The sequence below is a fragment of the Leguminivora glycinivorella genome, chromosome 17 (assembly GCF_023078275.1).
Source record: "Leguminivora glycinivorella isolate SPB_JAAS2020 chromosome 17, LegGlyc_1.1, whole genome shotgun sequence".
Lineage (NCBI taxonomy): Eukaryota > Metazoa > Arthropoda > Insecta > Lepidoptera > Tortricidae > Leguminivora > Leguminivora glycinivorella.
This window is the reverse complement of record NC_062987.1, coordinates 19509210-19528907: the sequence shown is the minus strand read 5'-3', so window position 1 is coordinate 19528907 and position 19698 is coordinate 19509210. Positions and strand designations below refer to the sequence as shown.

At 39.7% G+C, this 19698-nt stretch overlaps 3 protein-coding genes across 4 annotated transcripts; 2 read left to right on the top strand and 1 right to left on the bottom strand.

The window, feature by feature from the left end:
- Nucleotides 1-3961, top strand: LOC125235430. Its single transcript, XM_048141993.1, has 5 exons — nucleotides 1-139; nucleotides 415-521; nucleotides 1165-1376; nucleotides 2201-2810; nucleotides 3669-3961. The coding sequence occupies exons 1-5, from the start codon at nucleotides 111-113 to the stop codon at nucleotides 3758-3760; spliced, it is 1050 nt and encodes a 349-aa protein (XP_047997950.1). The 5' UTR covers nucleotides 1-110; the 3' UTR covers nucleotides 3761-3961.
- Nucleotides 3962-6477: 2516 nt separating this feature from the next.
- On the bottom strand, nucleotides 6478-10180 carry LOC125235477 (arginine-glutamic acid dipeptide repeats protein-like). The gene is made up of 4 exons (XM_048142049.1): nucleotides 8633-10180; nucleotides 8439-8496; nucleotides 8300-8332; nucleotides 6478-7964 (listed from the first exon to the last, which is right to left on the bottom strand). Exons 1-4 carry the CDS (start codon nucleotides 9917-9919, stop codon nucleotides 7312-7314), a joined length of 2031 nt encoding a protein of 676 aa, XP_047998006.1. The 5' UTR covers nucleotides 9920-10180; the 3' UTR covers nucleotides 6478-7311.
- Nucleotides 10181-13073: 2893 nt separating this feature from the next.
- On the top strand, nucleotides 13074-19074 carry LOC125235189. 2 transcript variants are annotated; one of them, XR_007178057.1, is made up of 2 exons: nucleotides 13074-13642; nucleotides 19015-19074. XR_007178057.1 is itself a non-coding variant. In XM_048141654.1 (2 exons), the coding sequence occupies exon 2, from the start codon at nucleotides 14280-14282 to the stop codon at nucleotides 18669-18671; it is 4392 nt and encodes a 1463-aa protein (XP_047997611.1). In that variant the 5' UTR covers nucleotides 13074-13642; nucleotides 14181-14279; the 3' UTR covers nucleotides 18672-19007. The 2 variants fall into 2 exon arrangements, 1 of the variants encoding a protein (XP_047997611.1); XM_048141654.1 differs by lacking the exon at nucleotides 19015-19074 and adding an exon at nucleotides 14181-19007.
- Nucleotides 19075-19698: the final 624 nt, after the last annotated feature.

The window sequence follows — 19698 nt, the reverse complement described above, 5'->3', positions numbered from 1 at the left end:
TTTGACAGTTGACTTAAAACGTCAACGTCAATTTTCTAACCTAATCACTCGAGTCTTGATATTGATACACCAGCTGCTGTTGTATATATCGAAAATAACTACAAAACAATATGCCGGACTCCGAATCAAAGAAAAATCAGTGAGTATTAAACTCGTTTTTAAGTAAAACTATCAGTTTCATTGAGAAACATTTCAGAAATAAATTAAAGATGAAGATTTATTGTTTACTTAGGTTCATTTCATAACTTCAATTTTATTATTCTTTCTTTAAATACCTCAAGAAATAGAAACTCTGTTTTATCTTTAAATATAAGTGATAAAAGTGTTGACGTACATCTTCTAGAAGCTGGAAGAAAAATGTTAGTAAACACATCACTGACATCACATTTATAAACATAATTTGATTATTTTCAGGCAAAAGAAAGGAAAACATGACCCCAAAGAGCAAAGAAAACCTCGCCAGCAGAGGAATCAAGGTGCAGGTGAAAAGAAATCTGAAAGAAGAACAGAAGAGCCTAAAGGTATGATGAATAATTAAATTTAAAAACTATTACTTACTTAACTCAAACTGTCATGCTATTGTCTGATATATCTGTCAGAAATACTATTGTTCTCATTATATAACTAAATAACACTGAATACCTACCTGTATGTCACTGAATGGAGTCCTTGTAAATTGCAGTGAAAGTAATATTTGTACTCTGAAAACAATCATTAGAATAAACACAGCTTCGTGCCGTTGTCTGTGTAAAGGGACCTTATTCTCGGTGGCGCTTACGTCCCGTGGCGTCGTATTTGAACATCGCTCATAACACCATAAGCGCTATTGACAATAAGGTCTTTTACCCAGATAACATCACATATCCTTACCTATCAGAGTTAGAAGTGTAATTTGAAGATGCTAATGTTTTACAAAAGTATGAATTAAAATCACTGTCAACAGAAATTGTCAACAATGTAAACAAACCATTATCTAAAATATCAATATTCTAGCACAATTTTATTATTTTAAAGGTTGAGGATCATATGAGATGAATTGATAAAATAACACATGGATTTAGCCAGTATTTGATGAGTTAGAATGGAAATAAAAAACATTTTGACTACAAGGCTTGTTTACATTGTTCCCAAATTCTATTGATGGCGACTACTCCACAATTTCAGTTGCCATTCCTGAAAAACCAGCATTTGAGGAGCCCGGGCCAGAATTCTACAAAGGCTTGAAAAGAGAAACTGATGACATTCTGAAAATAACTGAAGATGCCAACTCTAAGTACAAGAAGAAAGAAATTAAAAGCAACTGGTCTAAATATGAGGTTCCAATTGAGAGTTATGATGATATTGAGGAGCAGGAAAATTTGGGGGCAGATTACGAGGTAAGTAATAAATTAAGGATTAGATTGTAATGGTACATACAGGGTGTAACATTAATGCTGGTGATCCATTTAAGAGCATAACCGGTATCGAATAGCGGTTACGAATACCACTTCCTTTTTTTAAAATAAACACCATGAAAATTAAAGGTACTATAGAAGGTAATGTATAAGCCGTAGGATTTATCTTCGGCAATTATGTTACATAGTGTAGATCTTATGTCTCATCTGCATGGTTTGGCAGAGGGGTCAGCAAATGGTAAACTTGGGTTCAAATATGGACCAATTTGTGTATTTTTGTGCTGTTTTTTCAATGTAACAAACCATAATAGTTTTATTTTGAAATCTGGACCCCTGAAGACATAATTGCTTGTCAATTACTATCACAAGTAGCGTACTAGAAGAGAGGCTCAGCAGTGGGTGATATAAATAAACCACAAAATTAAAATTTTGAAAAAACCCCCGGCTGTGACATAGTAGACCAATTTTCATGAAACATGGCTAAGAACACTCCCGACTAACTCGGCTTTCAGACAAAAAAAAACAAATCTAAATCGGTTCATCCGTTCGGGAGCTACGATGCCACAGACAGACAGACAGACACGTCAAATTTATAACACTCTATTGTTTATGCGTCGGGGTCGGGGGTTAAAAATGATGATGATGATGATGAAACAGAACAAACTATCTATGATTCACTAAGTGATATACACACCAAATACTATCAAGTGTGTTATTATATTTTACTCCCTTACATGCCAAATTTGGAATATGTCAGCCAGTCAGGTTCTTCTTTTATATATTTAGATGTTCACCACATTTTCCAGAAACTCATCCAGGCACCCATGTCACTCGGTGGCCATTTCCAATTCAAACATGAGAAATCCTGGGACATCACCACAGGCCCATCCCTGTATGACAAATACTTCGACATCACCGGCAATGATCTCGCCACTGCGCTCTGTACCATACCATTCTATGAGAGAAATAGTATTGATAAGAATATATTCTCTGAAACAGATATACAGACCATGGATCATCGCACATCTCGATATAAACATAAGTACTTCAAAATAGCGACAACGGAATCAGAAATTCAAGATAAACTAATCAATAGTTTGAAAGAAGATTTCAAAGAATCAGTAGAAAGCAAATTCGATGAAAATGATAAGGAGTCTGAAGTAGATAAAAAGAATGAAATTATCTTTGAAGAATCAAAACCGACTAAGACTGAACCTTCTAGTAATCAAGTAGAAATATTATTCAAAAGTAATCAAGAACAACATAAAATAGAGCCAATAGTTAAAGATAATAAGGAATGTAGTGAAATAAACGACATTGATGATATTATTGTTGACTCAACTAAAAATTTGAATTTAAATAAGAAGCTAGAAGTCACTAAGTCAAACCCTGCCCCTGAGAAAGTTGTAAACACAGGTGAGTTTCAAAATTACCTATGGGGAGATGTAGTGGTACGGGGTGTTTTTTTTTTCGAAAGCTATGGAAATTGGTCAAATTGTCTGGAAACCTAGACATATACAGACAAAAATAATTTATTTCAAACATGGAAAGTGAAAAACAGCTACAGATACATAATGAACAGTCACCGGCATAAATATAGCCTGTCAACCAAATTTTGGCAGTAGCAATGTATATCAAACTAAAGTATGGTATCCCTATGAAACGAATAAAAACCAGCAATGTACGTCGAACAGCCACAGATATATTTTTTTCAAGGAGCTCGCTCCTTCTTTACGAATTAGATAATGTATTAAAAAGGGACGGATATGTGCTACTTATTTCTCTTTTTTATGGAAATTTCCACAGATAAGATACAAATCGAATTTGATTTTCAAAACTAGTGTTTGATTTTTCAAATTTGCCTTTTTCTAGTGACAAGATTTGGTTGACGGTCTATATTGTGATGACGATTAACATCTTGTTTGAAATGTCATACGAAATTGTCAAACGATTAACAGTGACAAGGTACAGAAATCATCACTTCTTTATGCTGGTGACGAACAATAGAGATTACTTACACATAACATCACAAATGGTAGGTAGGTACACTAGGTACAATACACCACTACACATGCATATTTACCCCGAAATGGTCCCAACTCAGCATGGTGTTAATCTGGGAGTGCATAGTTTAGATACGCTTCCAAAGACAAGCATTTGCGTCTTGCAGAAATTATAAAAACCTTCATCTTTCTTTGTATGTCATAAGAGACCAAGAAAGCATGTTTATTTATTTAGGTGATTAGCTAATACATACAATAATTTAATTTTCAGCTGTACCTGCTTCTGCAGAACCCACGAAAAAACCAGTAATAGAATCTCCCGAAGATCTTGAAAAGTGGCTAGATGACTTCTTAGAAGAATAACATCATTTTGGAAATTATGGGAACAGGCGTGTGTAAATGTTTATGTGTGCCTTGGCCGTTTCGATGGCGTACAGATAACCAGGGGCCGATTTTTGAATCCCAGCCATTCGATTTCGTGAAATTCGTTCAATAATATTACTACTAGCGATTTAAATTCTACTAACAGAATCGAAAACGAGTTACCGCTAGTTAGGGTCCCGTAGTCAACTAGGAACCCTTATAGTTTCGCCATGTCTGTCTGTCCGTCCGTCCGTCCGTCCGTCCGCGGATAATCTCAATAACCGTTAGCACTAGAAAGCTGAAATTTGGTACCAATATGTATATCAATCACGCCAACAAAGTGCAAAAATAAAAAATGGAAAAAAATGTTTTATTAGGGTACCCCCCCTACATGTAAAGTGGGGGCTGATATTTTTTTTCATTCCTACCCCAACGTGTGATATATTGTTGGATAGGTATTTAAAAATGAATAAGGGTTTACAAAGATCGTTTTTTGATAATATTAATATTTTTGGAAATAATCGCTCCTAAAGGAAAAAAAGTGCGTCCCCCCCCTCTAACTTTTGAACCATATGTTTAAAAAATATGAAAAAAATCACAAAAGTAGAACTTTATAAAGACTTTCTAGGAAAATTGTTTTGAACTTGATAGGTTCAGTAGTTTTTGAGAAAAATACGGAAAACTACGGAACCCTACACTGAGCGTGGCCCGACACGCTCTTGGCCGGTTTTTTTTTTAAATTACTTATTACCACTAGTTTTAAAAACGGCGAATTCGTGCGTTCGAAATTCAAAAATGGATCCCCAGACTGGTTTCAAATTATATTAATATTTTAACTGTATATAAAATGTACAAAACTGGTTAACCTTGTTTATTTATTCATAGCAAGAATCGTCTAGAAAAAATATTCTTGTATTTAACCCTTAACCTTTCGTATGCTTAGGAGCAGATCTGCTCCATATTGTTTCAACTTTAACATGTAGTTATTATGACTAATATATTAATGACAATTTTTTGACAGACGCATACGAAAGGTTAAATGCATGACCTTGACTTTTTTTTTAATTAAATGGCCTCAGTCCATTGGTGGGACTATTTTGCCAGTGTCAAGGTAATATAAGCAAATTGTTATTGATTTTGGTACGGGAAGTACGACAGTGTTCGGTAGTTGGCACTTGTAAATTGATAGCTAGATTTTACAAGGGCACGTGGACTATCGGCCGTTGACGACAAAAAAGTGGCTAAACGCGTTTCGAGATTAATTCTTCATCAGCTTCTCACTATAACATTAGTTTACTGCATAATAAGCTATCGATATTACACTTTAAACAATATTAATGAGCAAAATGAGAAATTATTCACGACACGATACCTACCGCTAAGATGGCGTTCGAACCGGAAGTCCGACCTTGACTAAGATTTATTCAAATTCACTATGTAAAAGTGACGAGGGACACTCGAATGTGGGGCACGCCCAATACCGCGGTATTAGAATAGAGTTGGTTATTTACTTTTTCTGTCTTGATGATATACTTACCTTATACATTGTTCGGGAAGGCTGTCTTGACTCTTGGTGTCTTCAATAGGAATATGTTACGAAGGTGGTCCTTCGTGCCGGATAATTCTTCAAATTGTGCTTTAGAAACGTTGTATGTAAATGCAGAATTATTCCAGATGTGTTGTAAAAATATTCATTTTAGAGTGGTCGTAGGCAGACAACATACAAATAATCGCAAACCTCGAAACCATCTTATCTGACCTTAGACAAAATAAATATGTATTGCAAGAGTTAGGAAACAATTTAGGCGCCGGTTAGCCTCAGGGGGTCATGCCAGCCATTAGCTTTCTGGTATAAATAATTAAAGATATTTAGTTCTGTCGTCCTGAACTAAAACAAATAAACTTAAAAATGCAACTCAGAATTTTTATTAGCTGAGCAATGTTGAGTTGTTATCAGTCGCATCAACTTCTTATTAGCTTTTCACCAGTAGTCTGTAATTTCTTTACAATTTGAAAGCGTGCACTAGTATTAGTTTTTATGCTGAAGGCATATCAAATTTGCCACTTGTTCATCCTTTGCATTGAGAGGGTTAAAAATAAAACTGAAATCCGTTACACTAATAGGTATTTTATTTCATATGAAAATGTCTGCCAGTATCTATCAGTTGCTGGAAATAATAGTTCTTGAGCCTTGAGCTGATTGGTTCAAATCCCCTATAGTGGGCATCCTGAACCTTACTGCTTAAGCAGTAAAGGGTGATATGTCGTGACAACAACCTGGTTATAGTTATTTGTTATACAAGGGGGCAAAGTTGTATTTTAACGCCGAGTGTGAAATTGAAAAACGAGCAAGTAAAAGGATTCTATAGTTGAACCACGAGCGAAGCGAGTGGTTCGAAAATAGAATCCTGAATTTGCGAGTTTTTTAACACACGAGAAGTAAAATACTTTTGCACCCGAGTGTAACACAAAACTTTTCCCCTCACTACAGCGAGGAAACTACAACGCAAAAAATGCGTTTATCACTGCTTCCAGTAGTTTCACAGGTGGGAAATCATCTTTATTACTAGATTCACCTACTTTTATCAATTTTAAAGCAGTTAATTTGACTTTATTCAAGGTCAAATTACTTTACCCACTAGTGGATAAAATGCGTTTTTACCCGCTGGTATTAAAGGACAAAACACGTGTTTCCGAGCTAGTGAGGGGAAAAGGTATTTGTCAAGTTCAACAACGGAATCAGAGACTAAATCAGTAAACCCTGACGGTTTTCTCAAACTTGTGTCAAAATCAGCCATTCAGTAGGTAGTTCAATTTGTCGTGTCGCACACGATTCGTCACACCTACACGAGTCGTCTTATGTTACAAACCAAATCGTTAATCAGAGATGTGGCGTGAAGTACGCACACTTAATCGATTTCCAACCAATTCATTCAATTTCGGTAGGTCACAATTACAAAGATTGCATTATATCAAGCGTAGACTAGTCTTATATTAACTAAATTATTTTATTACTATACCAATAACCCTTTTGAAGCCAAAGACTGATCAGAACCGTCCAACGCCATAGTTTATTCCGTCACAGATCTCAGGCCAGCATAGACTTGCGTGTATTATGAAAAAAAGTTCAAATTCAGTTTTAACACTTTGGCAAGGTCAGGTGGCGTCTGAGTGACAGCGGTTGTAGGACACGGCGTCGAAAAGGTTTAAAAATAAATGCATATTCCCATTTATCCCTGTCGGTAACAAACGAGAATATACCAAATAGGTAACTCATTCAACAGAGACATATACATATTTAAAATCGAAATTAAACTTAGGTCCTTACTCATTATTTTTGCACACTTGATAGAAGATAATAATGCGCATCAATCAAATTAAGTATTCTCAATTATACAAATAATGCAAACAATTTTGTGACAGCTAATAGGACTTTCTGTCCATTGGAATCAAGTGTGAAAATTACTGATTTTAATGAAGACCAAGAAAATCAGTCCGACATAGGACTTGCCACTTACCACTTAGGAGGCAAATCAAAAACAGCCAAATTATTAATACCGATAATTATTGTAGTTATTCTGATACTGCTGATCGTACTGTTGATCATAGTTCGGTCGCCTGGTATATTGGTTGTGGTTAGACGGGACAGGGTCAGACTGTTTCAAGGTCTTCGCCCGAGCGGCGAGCTGCGAGACAAGTTGCGCGGGAGTCATGTGAGCAATAGAGATGGGCGCCCCGTCCGCTATGCTGCCGCTCGGGGCGAACACCGCCTTAGAGCTAATGAGGTCCTGCTCCACCACTTGTGTGTGTACCGTCGAGCAGAAGTGATCCACGTCCACACTGGTGCCGGCGTTGCAGAGCCGCGTCGCCGCCCGCACCTCGCACACGTCGCAGTACGGCTTGCTCGTCTGGCACGCCGCGTCCTTCATGTCTTTAGGCACCTTTATCTTCTGCTTCCCCACCACCTTCTCCAGCCCGAGCGTGTTGATGATGCTGTTCACCAGCTGCTTGTTCTGCTGCGCCGTCGCTCGCCCGCTCATCTTCGTGAAGTGGAAGTCGACGGCGCCCTGACGCTTCAGCGGAGAACAGTACTTCGGGGCGAGGCTCTTCGGCTCCGGGCCCACCATGCTGGTGTTCATCATCAGACGGTTCGGCAGCAACAACTGTCCCAGCTTGCCCAATGACGTGTTACACCGATTCATCACTGGAAACACAAAACGGTCACTGGCTTCACGACACAAATATGCGGTGGAATAACGATACACTCACTCCATATGAATGCTTGCATTAAAAAAAATAAACATATATGTAACTGCACATATATCTGTGTCCTAAAATTTTATTTCACTGTAACACTTCATCAAGTTTAATAAAAATTAAATGCTATATTTTATATACAATAAAACATTCATTTTATCATGATTGTGATGCACCAAACGGAATATCCCTGGAGCTCCAACACTGCTAAGTTTGAAAGAAAAATATATAAGAATAAGATGTAAAAACTGAGGTATAAATGTAAATAAATAAAATACACACCCATTACTCTTTTGTTCGTGTCCATACTGGTGACTGCAACAAAAATAATGCTAATTACAAGAAATGCTTAAATGGCAACATTCTTTATATATTAAGGAATTATTGTTATAAAATGTGATTAATGAATTTGTTTCCTTACCCTTTGTTGGTGCCAGCTTTAAGTAGTCCTCTTGACTAATTTTGCCTTCTGCCACTAACTGAAACATTAATAACCAATATTCATATGTTCAAAAACACTTAAAATACAATTAGATCTTCTTTTAGAGTCAATTCATGTAATGAAAACAAAAAGAAATTATTGTAAAAAGTTATAGTATAAAACAAAATAATTACTTGAGCCAGAGCATCAAACGGTTTGGTGACATCTTTAATAGGAGCGGAAAGCGGAGGGTTTTCAGGTAGAGGTACTTGTGTAGGCGCCGGGACCATGGTCGGGGCCGGAACGGGATTCATCATCGGCGGCATGGGATTCATCATCGGCGGCACGGGGTTCATCATCGGCGGCACTGGGTTCATCATCGGAGGAGCAGGGTTCATCATTTGAGGTGCAGGTACAGGTTGAGGCGCCGATGCAGAATTGGGGAAAGTTACTTCAATGCCCGGAGCCAGGGGCTGCTCGGGAGTCAGAAAGTTAAACGGGGGACCCGCATACCCCGGAGGGTATTCCTGGGGCATCTGGGGATACGGGTATCCCGGATTCGCCCCAGGATGTACATGAGCAAATTGTGAGGTAGGAATGTCAAAATGTGGGTAATCATGTGTAGGTTCTCTAGGGTAGAGGAAGTTGTCTCGGTCTCGTTCTCTGGAGGCGGAGCGCGAGCGGCGCGAGTAGCGGCGCGGCGGCGGGGAGCGCGAGTAGCGGCGTCGCGGGCTGCGGCGCGGGCTGCGGCGTGGGCTGCGGCGGGGGCTGCGGCGCGGGCTGAAATGCCGGTTCATCCCGGGGTTCCAGCGCGGCTTGAAGAACTGATATTTCCCGCGGAAAGGTGACGCGCCACGTCGACTCGGCGACCATCTCGGACTCCGTCGGGGACTCCGGCGAATGGGGCTGCGACGTCCGGGACTGCGGCGTGCAGGGCTGCGACGCGCTGGACTCCGGCGGGGACTCTTCCGTTGGTGTCTGACAGGTGACTGGTGACGCTCTTTCGATCTCGAACGCTTCTTTTTCTGCGCGGGCTCCTCCGGTGGCGGTTTCGGTGTCTTGTTTTCTTCGAAGAAGTCGTCCAGCTCCGTACCGGGCGGCTTCAGCTCGTCCGTGGAGTCCAAACTCTTGGCGAGATACTCCTTGACCTTCACTTCCTTGTCGCGCTTGATGGCTTCCTTGGTCTTGTTGGGGTCGCGGCGGCTGCCGGGTTTGATGTACTCGTCGAGGTCCTCTCTCCGGCGCTGCCGCTCGTTGCCGTGTCGGTCGCGCTCCTTGCTGTGGCGGTCGTCGATCAGCTCGCGAAGGTCCTTCACGCTGTCCAACGCCTCCGTGTCGATGCGCGACATCCGGCGTTTCTTCTCCTTGTCGTCCCAACTGTCGATCACTTGTAGACCCTCCATGAACTCGTCCTTGTTGAAGTCGTCGAAGAAATCACTAGGAACGTCTTCATCCGATGCATCTCCTTTCGTTGTTTCCATTTCTATCGCTTCTAAATAATTAGTATGATTATTACTATTTAATAAACCTTACGCATTGAGCCTAATATACGGCACCTACACGAAGAAAAGAAACACCTTTTGCCTTTTACACTTCAAGTCAATTCACATAGAAACTGATTAAATTGAGTTAACGCAGTGAATATTTCGAGTTACTGTAAACAAATTAAATGTTTTAGGTTATTAATAACAAGTAAAGTGAACTAGAACTACAGTGATCAACGGTTTGACATGTCGCATCCATTCCATTTGCTGCCAATGCCAAAATTACCAAATGCTGCGGTGCTGCCATTATTCTTGTTTTTCTTTTGTTTATGCCGCATTCGTATATTGTCTATTGGCCGCTGTACACATATGGCCAACGGTTCCACCAGCCCTTTGTGAAACGAAACCCCTTGGCCAAGATAAGAGCCGCTGTTTACACATTGGCGAACCAATCACTTGGCATTGGCTCTTCATGAAAGATGGACGTGGAATGGAAAAGTCTAGGAAATTCTAGGTCATAGACGTTGTCAGAAAAATTTGATTAAAAAACCGGCCAAGAGCGTGTCGGGCCACGCTCAGTGTAGGGTTCCGTAGTTTTCCGTATTTTTCTCAAAAACTACTGAACCTATCAAGTTCAAAATAATTTTCCTAAAAAGTCTTTATAAAGTTCTACTTTTGTGATTTTTTTCATATTTTTTGAACATATGGTTCAAAAGTTAGAGGGGGGGGGGCGCACTTTTTTTCCTTTAGGAGCGATTATTTCCAAAAATATTAATATTATCAAAAAACGATCTTAGTAAACCCTTATTCATTTTTAAATACCTATCCAACAATATATCACACGTTGGGGTTGGAATGAAAAAAAATATCAGCCCCCACTTTACATGTAGGGGGGGTACCCTAATAAAACATTTTTTTCCATTTTTTATTTTTGCACTTTGTCGGCGTGATTGATATACATATTAATACCAAATTTCAGCTTTCTAGTGCTAACGGTTACTGAGATTATCCGCGGACGGACGGACGGACGGACGGACGGACGGATGGACGGACGGACGGACGGACGGACAGACAGACATGGCGAAACTATAAGGGTTCCTAGTTGACTACGGAACCCTAACTAGTTGACTACGGAACCCTAAAAAATAATAACCCCGTAGTAAAATTAAATTATTTGAAATATTAACAATTTTTTGAATATTCTGATAAGCATATTTGTCTTTTTTAGGCAATACGTTAAACATTTGCAAGGTTATTTTATTTCCTAAAATCAACACTATTATTGGCATAGATAAACTTATTATTTTCGTAAATATTTCACTACTGTCCTCTCTGACGGCTGACAACAAACTGTCCAAACTGAATGAAGCGCCAACGTGTAAACGCAGTTGGCCATTGGCGCCAAGATCCTTTGATTGATGTGTGGACAAAAAACCGACACCAATCGGCCAAGTAGCCCTCTACACGCTTGACCAAGGGGTTCCACCAAGGTTTGGTGGAACCGTTGGCCATATGTGTACAGCGGCCATTAAATAAGTACTAATGACCATTACTTTGTTTTTGTTTGTTTTTGAACATTCAGATTTTTATACGAAATAGGCCATCAAGTATGGAAAATTTCCATTGGAAATACCTAATTATTATTTTTTTATTAATTTTCGTTAGAGTCGTTACTTGACATTGACATTTGACTTAACATCTGACAGTTTAATTGATAACGCGGATTACGCGGTTGCGTCGTATGTTTGCCGGGAAACTTCTACTTGTTTTACTATCGTTTTATGTTAATCATATGGATTGTTAATTAGCTTTTCACAATGGAGATAGAATGTACTCAAAAGCTTGAGTGCACCCAGGAGCTATATTATTCGCAAACTGAAAGACTTGACCCTGAACAGGTTAGTACCTATTTTGTAAGCCTTGTTTACTAACTAAGTATTAAAGGGTTTCTCTTTACGATTGCTTTCACTTGTAAGAATGCGTATTTTAAGTACAAGTTATTACTTACAACTGTTTACGTATCTAAAATGTTTACTATGTTTAGTAAAAATACAAGTTCTGTTGGCCATTCTTTAGATAACTAAGCTTTTATTTTATAGGTTGGCTTCCTGGGTATACAGGGTTCCACATACGCGATAAAAAGGGGACCCAACAAGATAGGCAGAGATCCACAAACATGTGGGATTTATCTAAATCTGAACGTAAGTGTTATTCTAAAGTGTTATTTTATGATATGAGTCTATACTATATATTGATTTAAACTAACACGATCTTCACTCATATTATTAAATTAAAACGGGACTTAATCGCATAAAACTTACGTTTTATATTTAACCCGACGTTTCGGACATGACATTACGTCCGTGGTCACGGGTAGACTGGCCGTCTCATACCATCGGATGTCGTGAGTGTTGTATGTAGGCAGAGTGGCAACCCTAGCGTAAAAGTGACTGATGACAATCAAGTGCGGGTAGTTCGAAAAACTCGTACAGCTAGAAGATGTTGATACAACTCCCAGCCAGTCTACCCGTGACCACGGACGTAATGTCATGTCCAAAACGTCGGGTTAAATATAAAACGTAAGTTTTACGCGATTAAGTCCCGTTTTAATTTAATAATATGAGTCTATACTGTTCCTCACTACAAGAGTGGCGAGCAAAAACCTCTTTTCCTTAAAGTTGGTTAGCACTCCTAAATCCAGAACTAAGGCTACTGATTGATCCAGTTTTGAATCTAAGGATTTTCTTTGGAAGGGAACTGTTCAACTTTCGTATGAATATCGGTTTTTTAAAAGAAACAACACTATTTTGTCTTTAGCTTCCGGTGTGTTTAGCCCGGCACTAATCATTTCCGGTAGCCATTACCTCACATTCTTTTCGCTCTCGATCTAACTTGCGAACGCGTCGCTGCATTAAAATTGCCATTTATTGCTAATTAAATAGTTAAAGTCACATTTTCCCAACAATTGTCGTTAAATTAAGTTTAAACTCAGTGCTAGTCACATTATCAAAGTGGACAGGAAGAAAGCTCTGCTCCAAGAACAGTTCTGGGCTCGAGGAGACGGTAAGCCGGGCCCGCACGTGCGCCTTGCATACCAAGGCTGATGGTAAGCGAGCTGAAACCAACCCACTGGAACCTCATGCTAAAAAGGTATGTGACATATGCACTGTTTTTTCCCCAGTAAGTGTTTGTTTAAATCTCTAAAATTTCGAGTTATCTTTGTCAATTTCGTCTTAAAGATATTTTATTAAATTACAGTCCGCTCAATTAGTTCATCATTAAACATTTGTTCCTTCGGCCGGATCCGTTGAAAAGTTACCTATTTTTAGTAAAATATCAAATTTGTCGTGTCGTAATATTTTTCTAATAAATTGGTGGGTAAAACTTTAATTCTCGATTCGGTTAATGGCTGACCGGAAGTGTGACTTTTATAGTAGAATTTAGTTAGGTTGGTAGCAGTGTGACAGTTCGTTCAATCCGCTCATCTCGTTCGGTCTTAGTCTATGCTTTGGTGTATGGCAACAATTCGGTTGTCATCTCATCTGTCATTGTCAAAGTCAACAAGTTAATTTTATTGAGTAACGTAAACTGTTTATTTATATTTTCGTTCTCGTTTTTCGATAAATCAACAGTGATTATTACGTGAAAAATGTCGGACATTGATGTGAGCAATAGAGACGTTGACATGGATAGGGTTGAACGCAATTACGCGGTTATGCGGTTAGAGTTAATCTTTGATTGTATAGATTTAGAGGGTTATGTCGCGGCCGACTTAAACCCAATAGTTGAAGACTTTCATCGTGCCCAAAAGGCTATAATGAAGAAAACAAAGGATGTAAATACGGAGTTCTCGGTTACTGTCGATTTTGAACAAAAAGTAAAGTCAATCTTGACAAGGTTAAGGAAAGCTGAGCCTGTCATTACAAGCAAACATGAAACTGTTGACAAACATGATAGTAGTGATAATAATTCAGCGAAGTTACCTAAAATTGTTGTGAAACCATTTGATGGCTCCTTGCACAATTGGTTGTCATTTAAGGAACTCTTTGATTCCTTAATTCATAAAAGGAATATTTCGAACATTGAAAAGCTGCATTATCTTATGACATCGTGTCAAGGTAAGGCTTTAGATTTGATTAAGAATTACCCAATTTCGGACAACAGTTACATGGATGCTTACAATGCTTTAAACAAGTTTTACAATAGAAAACGGCAAATTGCCTTTGGGTACTATGAAAAGATTTTACTTTGTGAACAGGTGAAGACCAAGTCTTCAACTGAATTAGAAAAAGTTCATCGTGTTTTTAGAGAAACATTACAAGTGTTAGAAAGATTCGACTTACCCGATAAAAACTTTATGTTATTTCATCTGTTGTGGGGAAAATTGGACAAGGCGACTCGGGAGGCCTTCCTCCTCGAGTTCAATTCCAATGAAATTCCAAAGTTTGAATTGCTACAAGAGTTTGTTGAAAAACAAGTCCGCGCTCTGGAAGTAACGGAGGTTAAGCCCGTAACAAGTGCCATTAAAGGTAAAGGCAAGGTAACACTAGTTGCCACACAACAAAATATATGTGTTTTCTGTACTGAACTGCATAACTTAGAAAATTGTAAAAAATTTAAAGTTTTAGACACTTCGGAGCGGTTCAAGGTGGTGAAAAACAAGGGCTTGTGTGTTTGTTGTTTCTCCAAAACTCATAAAGTTAAACAATGTCGATCGGATTGTCGGTGCAGTATATGCGGTTGTTCCCACAACACTTTATTACACTTTGGAAAAAGGGAACCGGCTTCACCAGAGGCTGAACCAGCACCTCAGCCAACGGTGAGCGGTTTAAATAGCAAAGTGACTTTGACGTCGGTCCAAAGTAATGGATTAGTTTTATTTGCTACTGCTCGGGTAGCTGTTCGGGATAGTTCAGGTAATTATCAAATAGCTCGTGCTCTTTTGGACGGTGCTAGTGGTGTCAATTTTATTTCCCATGACTGTGCTCGAAGATTAGGTTTACAGGTAGATGATACTAGCGAGCCAATTACTGGAATTGGACTATCTGAAGTTGCACCTAAGGGTATGTTATCATGCTCTGTTAAACCTATTGGATCAGAAATGGTTAATTTTGACTTCCAAGCGTCAGTGCTTCCAGTTATCTGTCCGGAGCAACCATACTATAGAGTCAATACATCGGAATGGCATCACATTCAAGGTCTACCTCTCGCTGACCCTGACTTTGCGAAGCCGGGCCCAATAGATTTACTCTTAAATGCAGAGATCTTTGCATCTTCCATTTTAAGTGGTAAAAAGGAGGGCCGGAAGGGGCAGTCAAAGGCTTTGGAGACTGTTTTCGGATGGGTTCTGATGGGTGACTGTTATGCCTCTCGTACACAATCTTTCACTAATTGTCGGAAAGATTGTTTTTTCGTGTCGAATGCTTCACAATCAAACTTGTCGCTGTCGTTGGATGATTCTCTTAAAAGGTTCTGGGAACTAGAAAATATTTGTGGTCCGAGTAAACCTATCTTGTCGAAAGAGGATCAACTATGTGAAGATAACTTCCGTGCAAATTATTGTCGCACGAGTGAAGGCCGGTTCGAGGTACCTCTACCTTTCGTCGATCCTTCGAACAAGCCTACCTTTTCGCACACTCGTGAAATTGCAATGCGGAGATTTTTTTCGTTGGAACGCAAGCTTACAAAGCATGCGGATTTTCGTAAAGCTTATGCCTCCTTTATGGAAGAGTATGAGGTCAGTGGTCATATGGAGCAGGTTGCGCCGCCTGTCTCTAGTGTCGGGAATTTTAATTACATCCCACATCATGGTATTTTGCGCCCCGAATCTGTCAGTACACCTCTGAGAGCCGTTTTTGACGCAAGTTGTCGTGACAGCAATGGGATTTCGCTTAATGATACACTACTAGCTGGACCTAAGTTACAAACTAATATTTTTGATGTCCTTACTAGGTTTCGATGGCATAAAATAGTCTTTACGGGTGACATAAAGGCCATGTATCGTCAAATCCTCGTGCCAAACGAGGACGCTGAGTATCAGCGGATATTGTGGCGACCTTCGACTGACGGCCCAGTTAAAGACTATCGTTTGCGGACGGTAACTTATGGTGTGAAATCGGCTCCGTATCAAGCTTTGCGCACAATAGCACAGATAGCGGAGGAGACTGCTGACTCCTATCCTGAAGGGTCACAAGTGCTTGGGAGAGACATTTATGTTGATGATGTCGTGACAGGCGCTGACTCTATTGAGCAAGCTTTAAAAATTAGATCAGATTTATCTGAAATTTTGTCGTCGGGTGGGTTTCATTTGAGAAAATGGACCTCCAACCATAAAGGTTTTATCGTTGACCTTCCATCTTCTGAGTTGTATTCGAGTGATTTTAAACATTTTGATGAACTTTCGGATTTGTCCCTTAAAATATTGGGATTGTTATGGCGTCCACAAACAGATTCGTTCCAATTTGAGGTTGCAACACCACGTGATCAGAAATGTACTAAACGTACTATTTTATCGAATATAGCGCGCATATATGACCCGCTAGGATTCTTATGTCCTGTCACGTTTCACGCTAAATATTTAATGCAGGTCTTGTGGTCATCTGGGGTGCAATGGGACGATGATGTTCCAGAAGCAATCACATCAGAATGGATGAAATTTACCGATCAACTTCCGTCGTTGAAATCTGTCGATATTCCCCGTCGCATCATCCATTCGTTTGTTTCATTACAATTGCATGGATTTTGTGATGCGTCGGAGCGTGGTTACGCTGCTGTCGTCTTCTGTCGTGTCGATGACACACAAGGCTCTACTTTTGTAGAGCTTTGCTGTGCCAAAAGTAAGGTTGCGCCTCTGCGTAAATTATCAATTCCTCGATTGGAACTGCAGGCTGCCGTGTTGTTGGCAGACCTGATGCAGTCAACACAAGAGGCATTAAAACCTCTCTATGTTGTTCAGGAAATATTTGCATGGTCAGACTCGACCGTAACGTTAGCTTGGATCAAGTCGTGCCCTTCACGCTGGAAAACATTTGTTGCAAATCGTGTGAGCCATATCCAGGATCTTGTTGCTCCTGATCGCTGGCGTCACGTCAGTACACACCACAATCCTGCTGATGCAGGATCCAGGGGGTTACTGCCTGAAGATTTGGTAGAGTGTGATATTTGGTGGAAGGGTCCGTCGTGGTTGGTAAAGGAAGAGAAGGATTGGCCTTGCTCACCTTTGCACGATCCAAGCAATGACTGTATTGTAGAGGAACAACGTATCTGTAGCTTACTCGTGACGGCCGATCCTAACTTAATTGATGAAGTCCTTAGCAGGTTCTCCTCGCTTTTCACATTAAAGCGTGTGTTAGCCTACTGTTTCCGTTTTTTACGGTCAGCTAAGGATGGAAAAGTTGTCGGATCTCTACAGTCAGCTGAAACCACTGCAGCTCTCATGTTTTTAGTAAAACATGTGCAGCTCACTTCGTTCAGTGTAGAGATCAATCAATTAAGGGAGGATCGTTTGAACGCATTGCCAAAGGGTTTGCGCAAGCTTTCATTATTCATTGACAGTCAGGGTATTGTCAGGGTGGGCGGTCGCTTGGCAAATTCTCCTATTAAATTTTCTGTCAAACATCCCATTTTATTGCCTCGCTCCCACCGACTCACTATTTTAATAATTGACGAATATCATAAAAGATTTTTACATCCAGGTGCCCAAACTTTACAAAATTTACTTGCGCAAACGTTTTGGATTTTGTCGCCAAAACGAGCAATTCAGGCAGTGATTGGAGGCTGCGTGAAATGCTTTCGTGCCAATCCCTCTGCGGCATCTCCGCCGCTTATGGGAAATTTGCCTACTTTTCGCGTCTCGCAAATTAAACCTTTTTCGAGTGTCGCCATTGATTATGGAGGACCATTTGATATCGCTTTCGGTCGTGGCCGTGGTGCGAAAACGTACAAAGGTTACATCTGTGTTTTTGTATGTACTAGTACCAAAGCCATTCACATAGAGCTTGCTTCAGAGTTGTCGACAGAAGCTTTCCTCTGTGTTCTTAAACGGTTTGTCGCTCGTCGTGGTCGATGCAGTAACATTGTCTCTGACCAGGGTAGGAATTTTGTGGGCGCTAGTAACTATCTTGGTTCACTCATGAAAGGTGCTGCTGATGCCCAAGAAATTAAATTCTCGTTTAACCCTCCGGGTACGCCTCATTTTAACGGATTAGCTGAAGCCGGGATACGCTCGGTTAAGACTCACCTCGCACGGGTTGTAGGTAATCAAAGGTTAACCTTCGAGGAATTTTATACAATTCTGACTCAGATTGAGTCTATGCTCAACTCTCGTCCATTGACACCTCTTAGCTCGGATCCTAGTGATCTCTCAGCCTTAACTCCAGGCCATTTTTTAACTCTGGAACCGTTGTCGATTGTCCCAGAGGAAAATCTTGTAGATAAAAAAGTAAGTGTCTGTAATCGTTGGAAAATGATACAGAAAATGCATCAAGACTTCTGGCGTAGATGGCACGCTGAGTACGTCCATACTCTACAACAGAGGACTAAATGGAATAAAGTAAATACAAACATTGTCGTGGGTTCCTTGGTCTTGTTGATTAACGAACAGACAAGCCCTTTAAAATGGCCCCTTGGGCGCATCGTTGCTCTACATCCCGGAGTTGACGGTGTCTGTAGAGTGGTCACAATTCAAACTGCTACTGGTCAGTACAGAAGACCAGTTGTGAAGCTGTGTCCTTTACCACTTTCAAATTAACTTTCGTCGTTCTAGTATTATCACTTAGTTTAACATTATAGTTTTTAAGTAGTTTGTCGAACTCTAGCACTATTTGTAGAGTAAATATTGCATATTTAGGTGAGCGGTATGTTCAACTTTCGTATGAATATCGGTTTTTTAAAAGAAACAACACTATTTTGTCTTTAGCTTCCGGTGTGTTTAGCCCGGCACTAATCATTTCCGGTAGCCATTACCTCACATTCTTTTCGCTCTCGATCTAACTTGCGAACGCGTCGCTGCATTAAAATTGCCATTTATTGCTAATTAAATAGTTAAAGTCACATTTTCCCAACAATTGTCGTTAAATTAAGTTTAAACTCAGTGCTAGTCACATTATCAAAGTGGACAGGAAGAAAGCTCTGCTCCAAGAACAGTTCTGGGCTCGAGGAGACGGTAAGCCGGGCCCGCACGTGCGCCTTGCATACCAAGGCTGATGGTAAGCGAGCTGAAACCAACCCACTGGAACCTCATGCTAAAAAGGTATGTGACATATGCACTGTTTTTTCCCCAGTAAGTGTTTGTTTAAATCTCTAAAATTTCGAGTTATCTTTGTCAATTTCGTCTTAAAGATATTTTATTAAATTACAGTCCGCTCAATTAGTTCATCATTAAACAGGAACTTATAGGCACTTACCTTTTCAATTAGTTTTTAAGCATGCCTGTGTACTTTTATAATGTACCTGTGTTCAAATTTTTGAATAAATGTCTTTATTATTATTTTTTTCTTTTTATTCTCGGCTTTCACTGTCATACTGCTGTTATTATTATGCGTTTAACTCTTAAATTAACTTCTTGTCTGAAAATTAAAATGAATAGCTGTATCCACACAGGGTGAGGCATGTCATGAGGCAATGTGCACAAATGGCAAATATTCAATGTAGTTTTGCTTTTTTTAAAGGACCAACTGAGATCATTGTTGTTAGTATGCAATTGCAAAATAATAAATAACTTAAATATATGGTTAGTATTCTACAAATCTTTGGTTGTGCCAGGTTGCTCGGCCAAT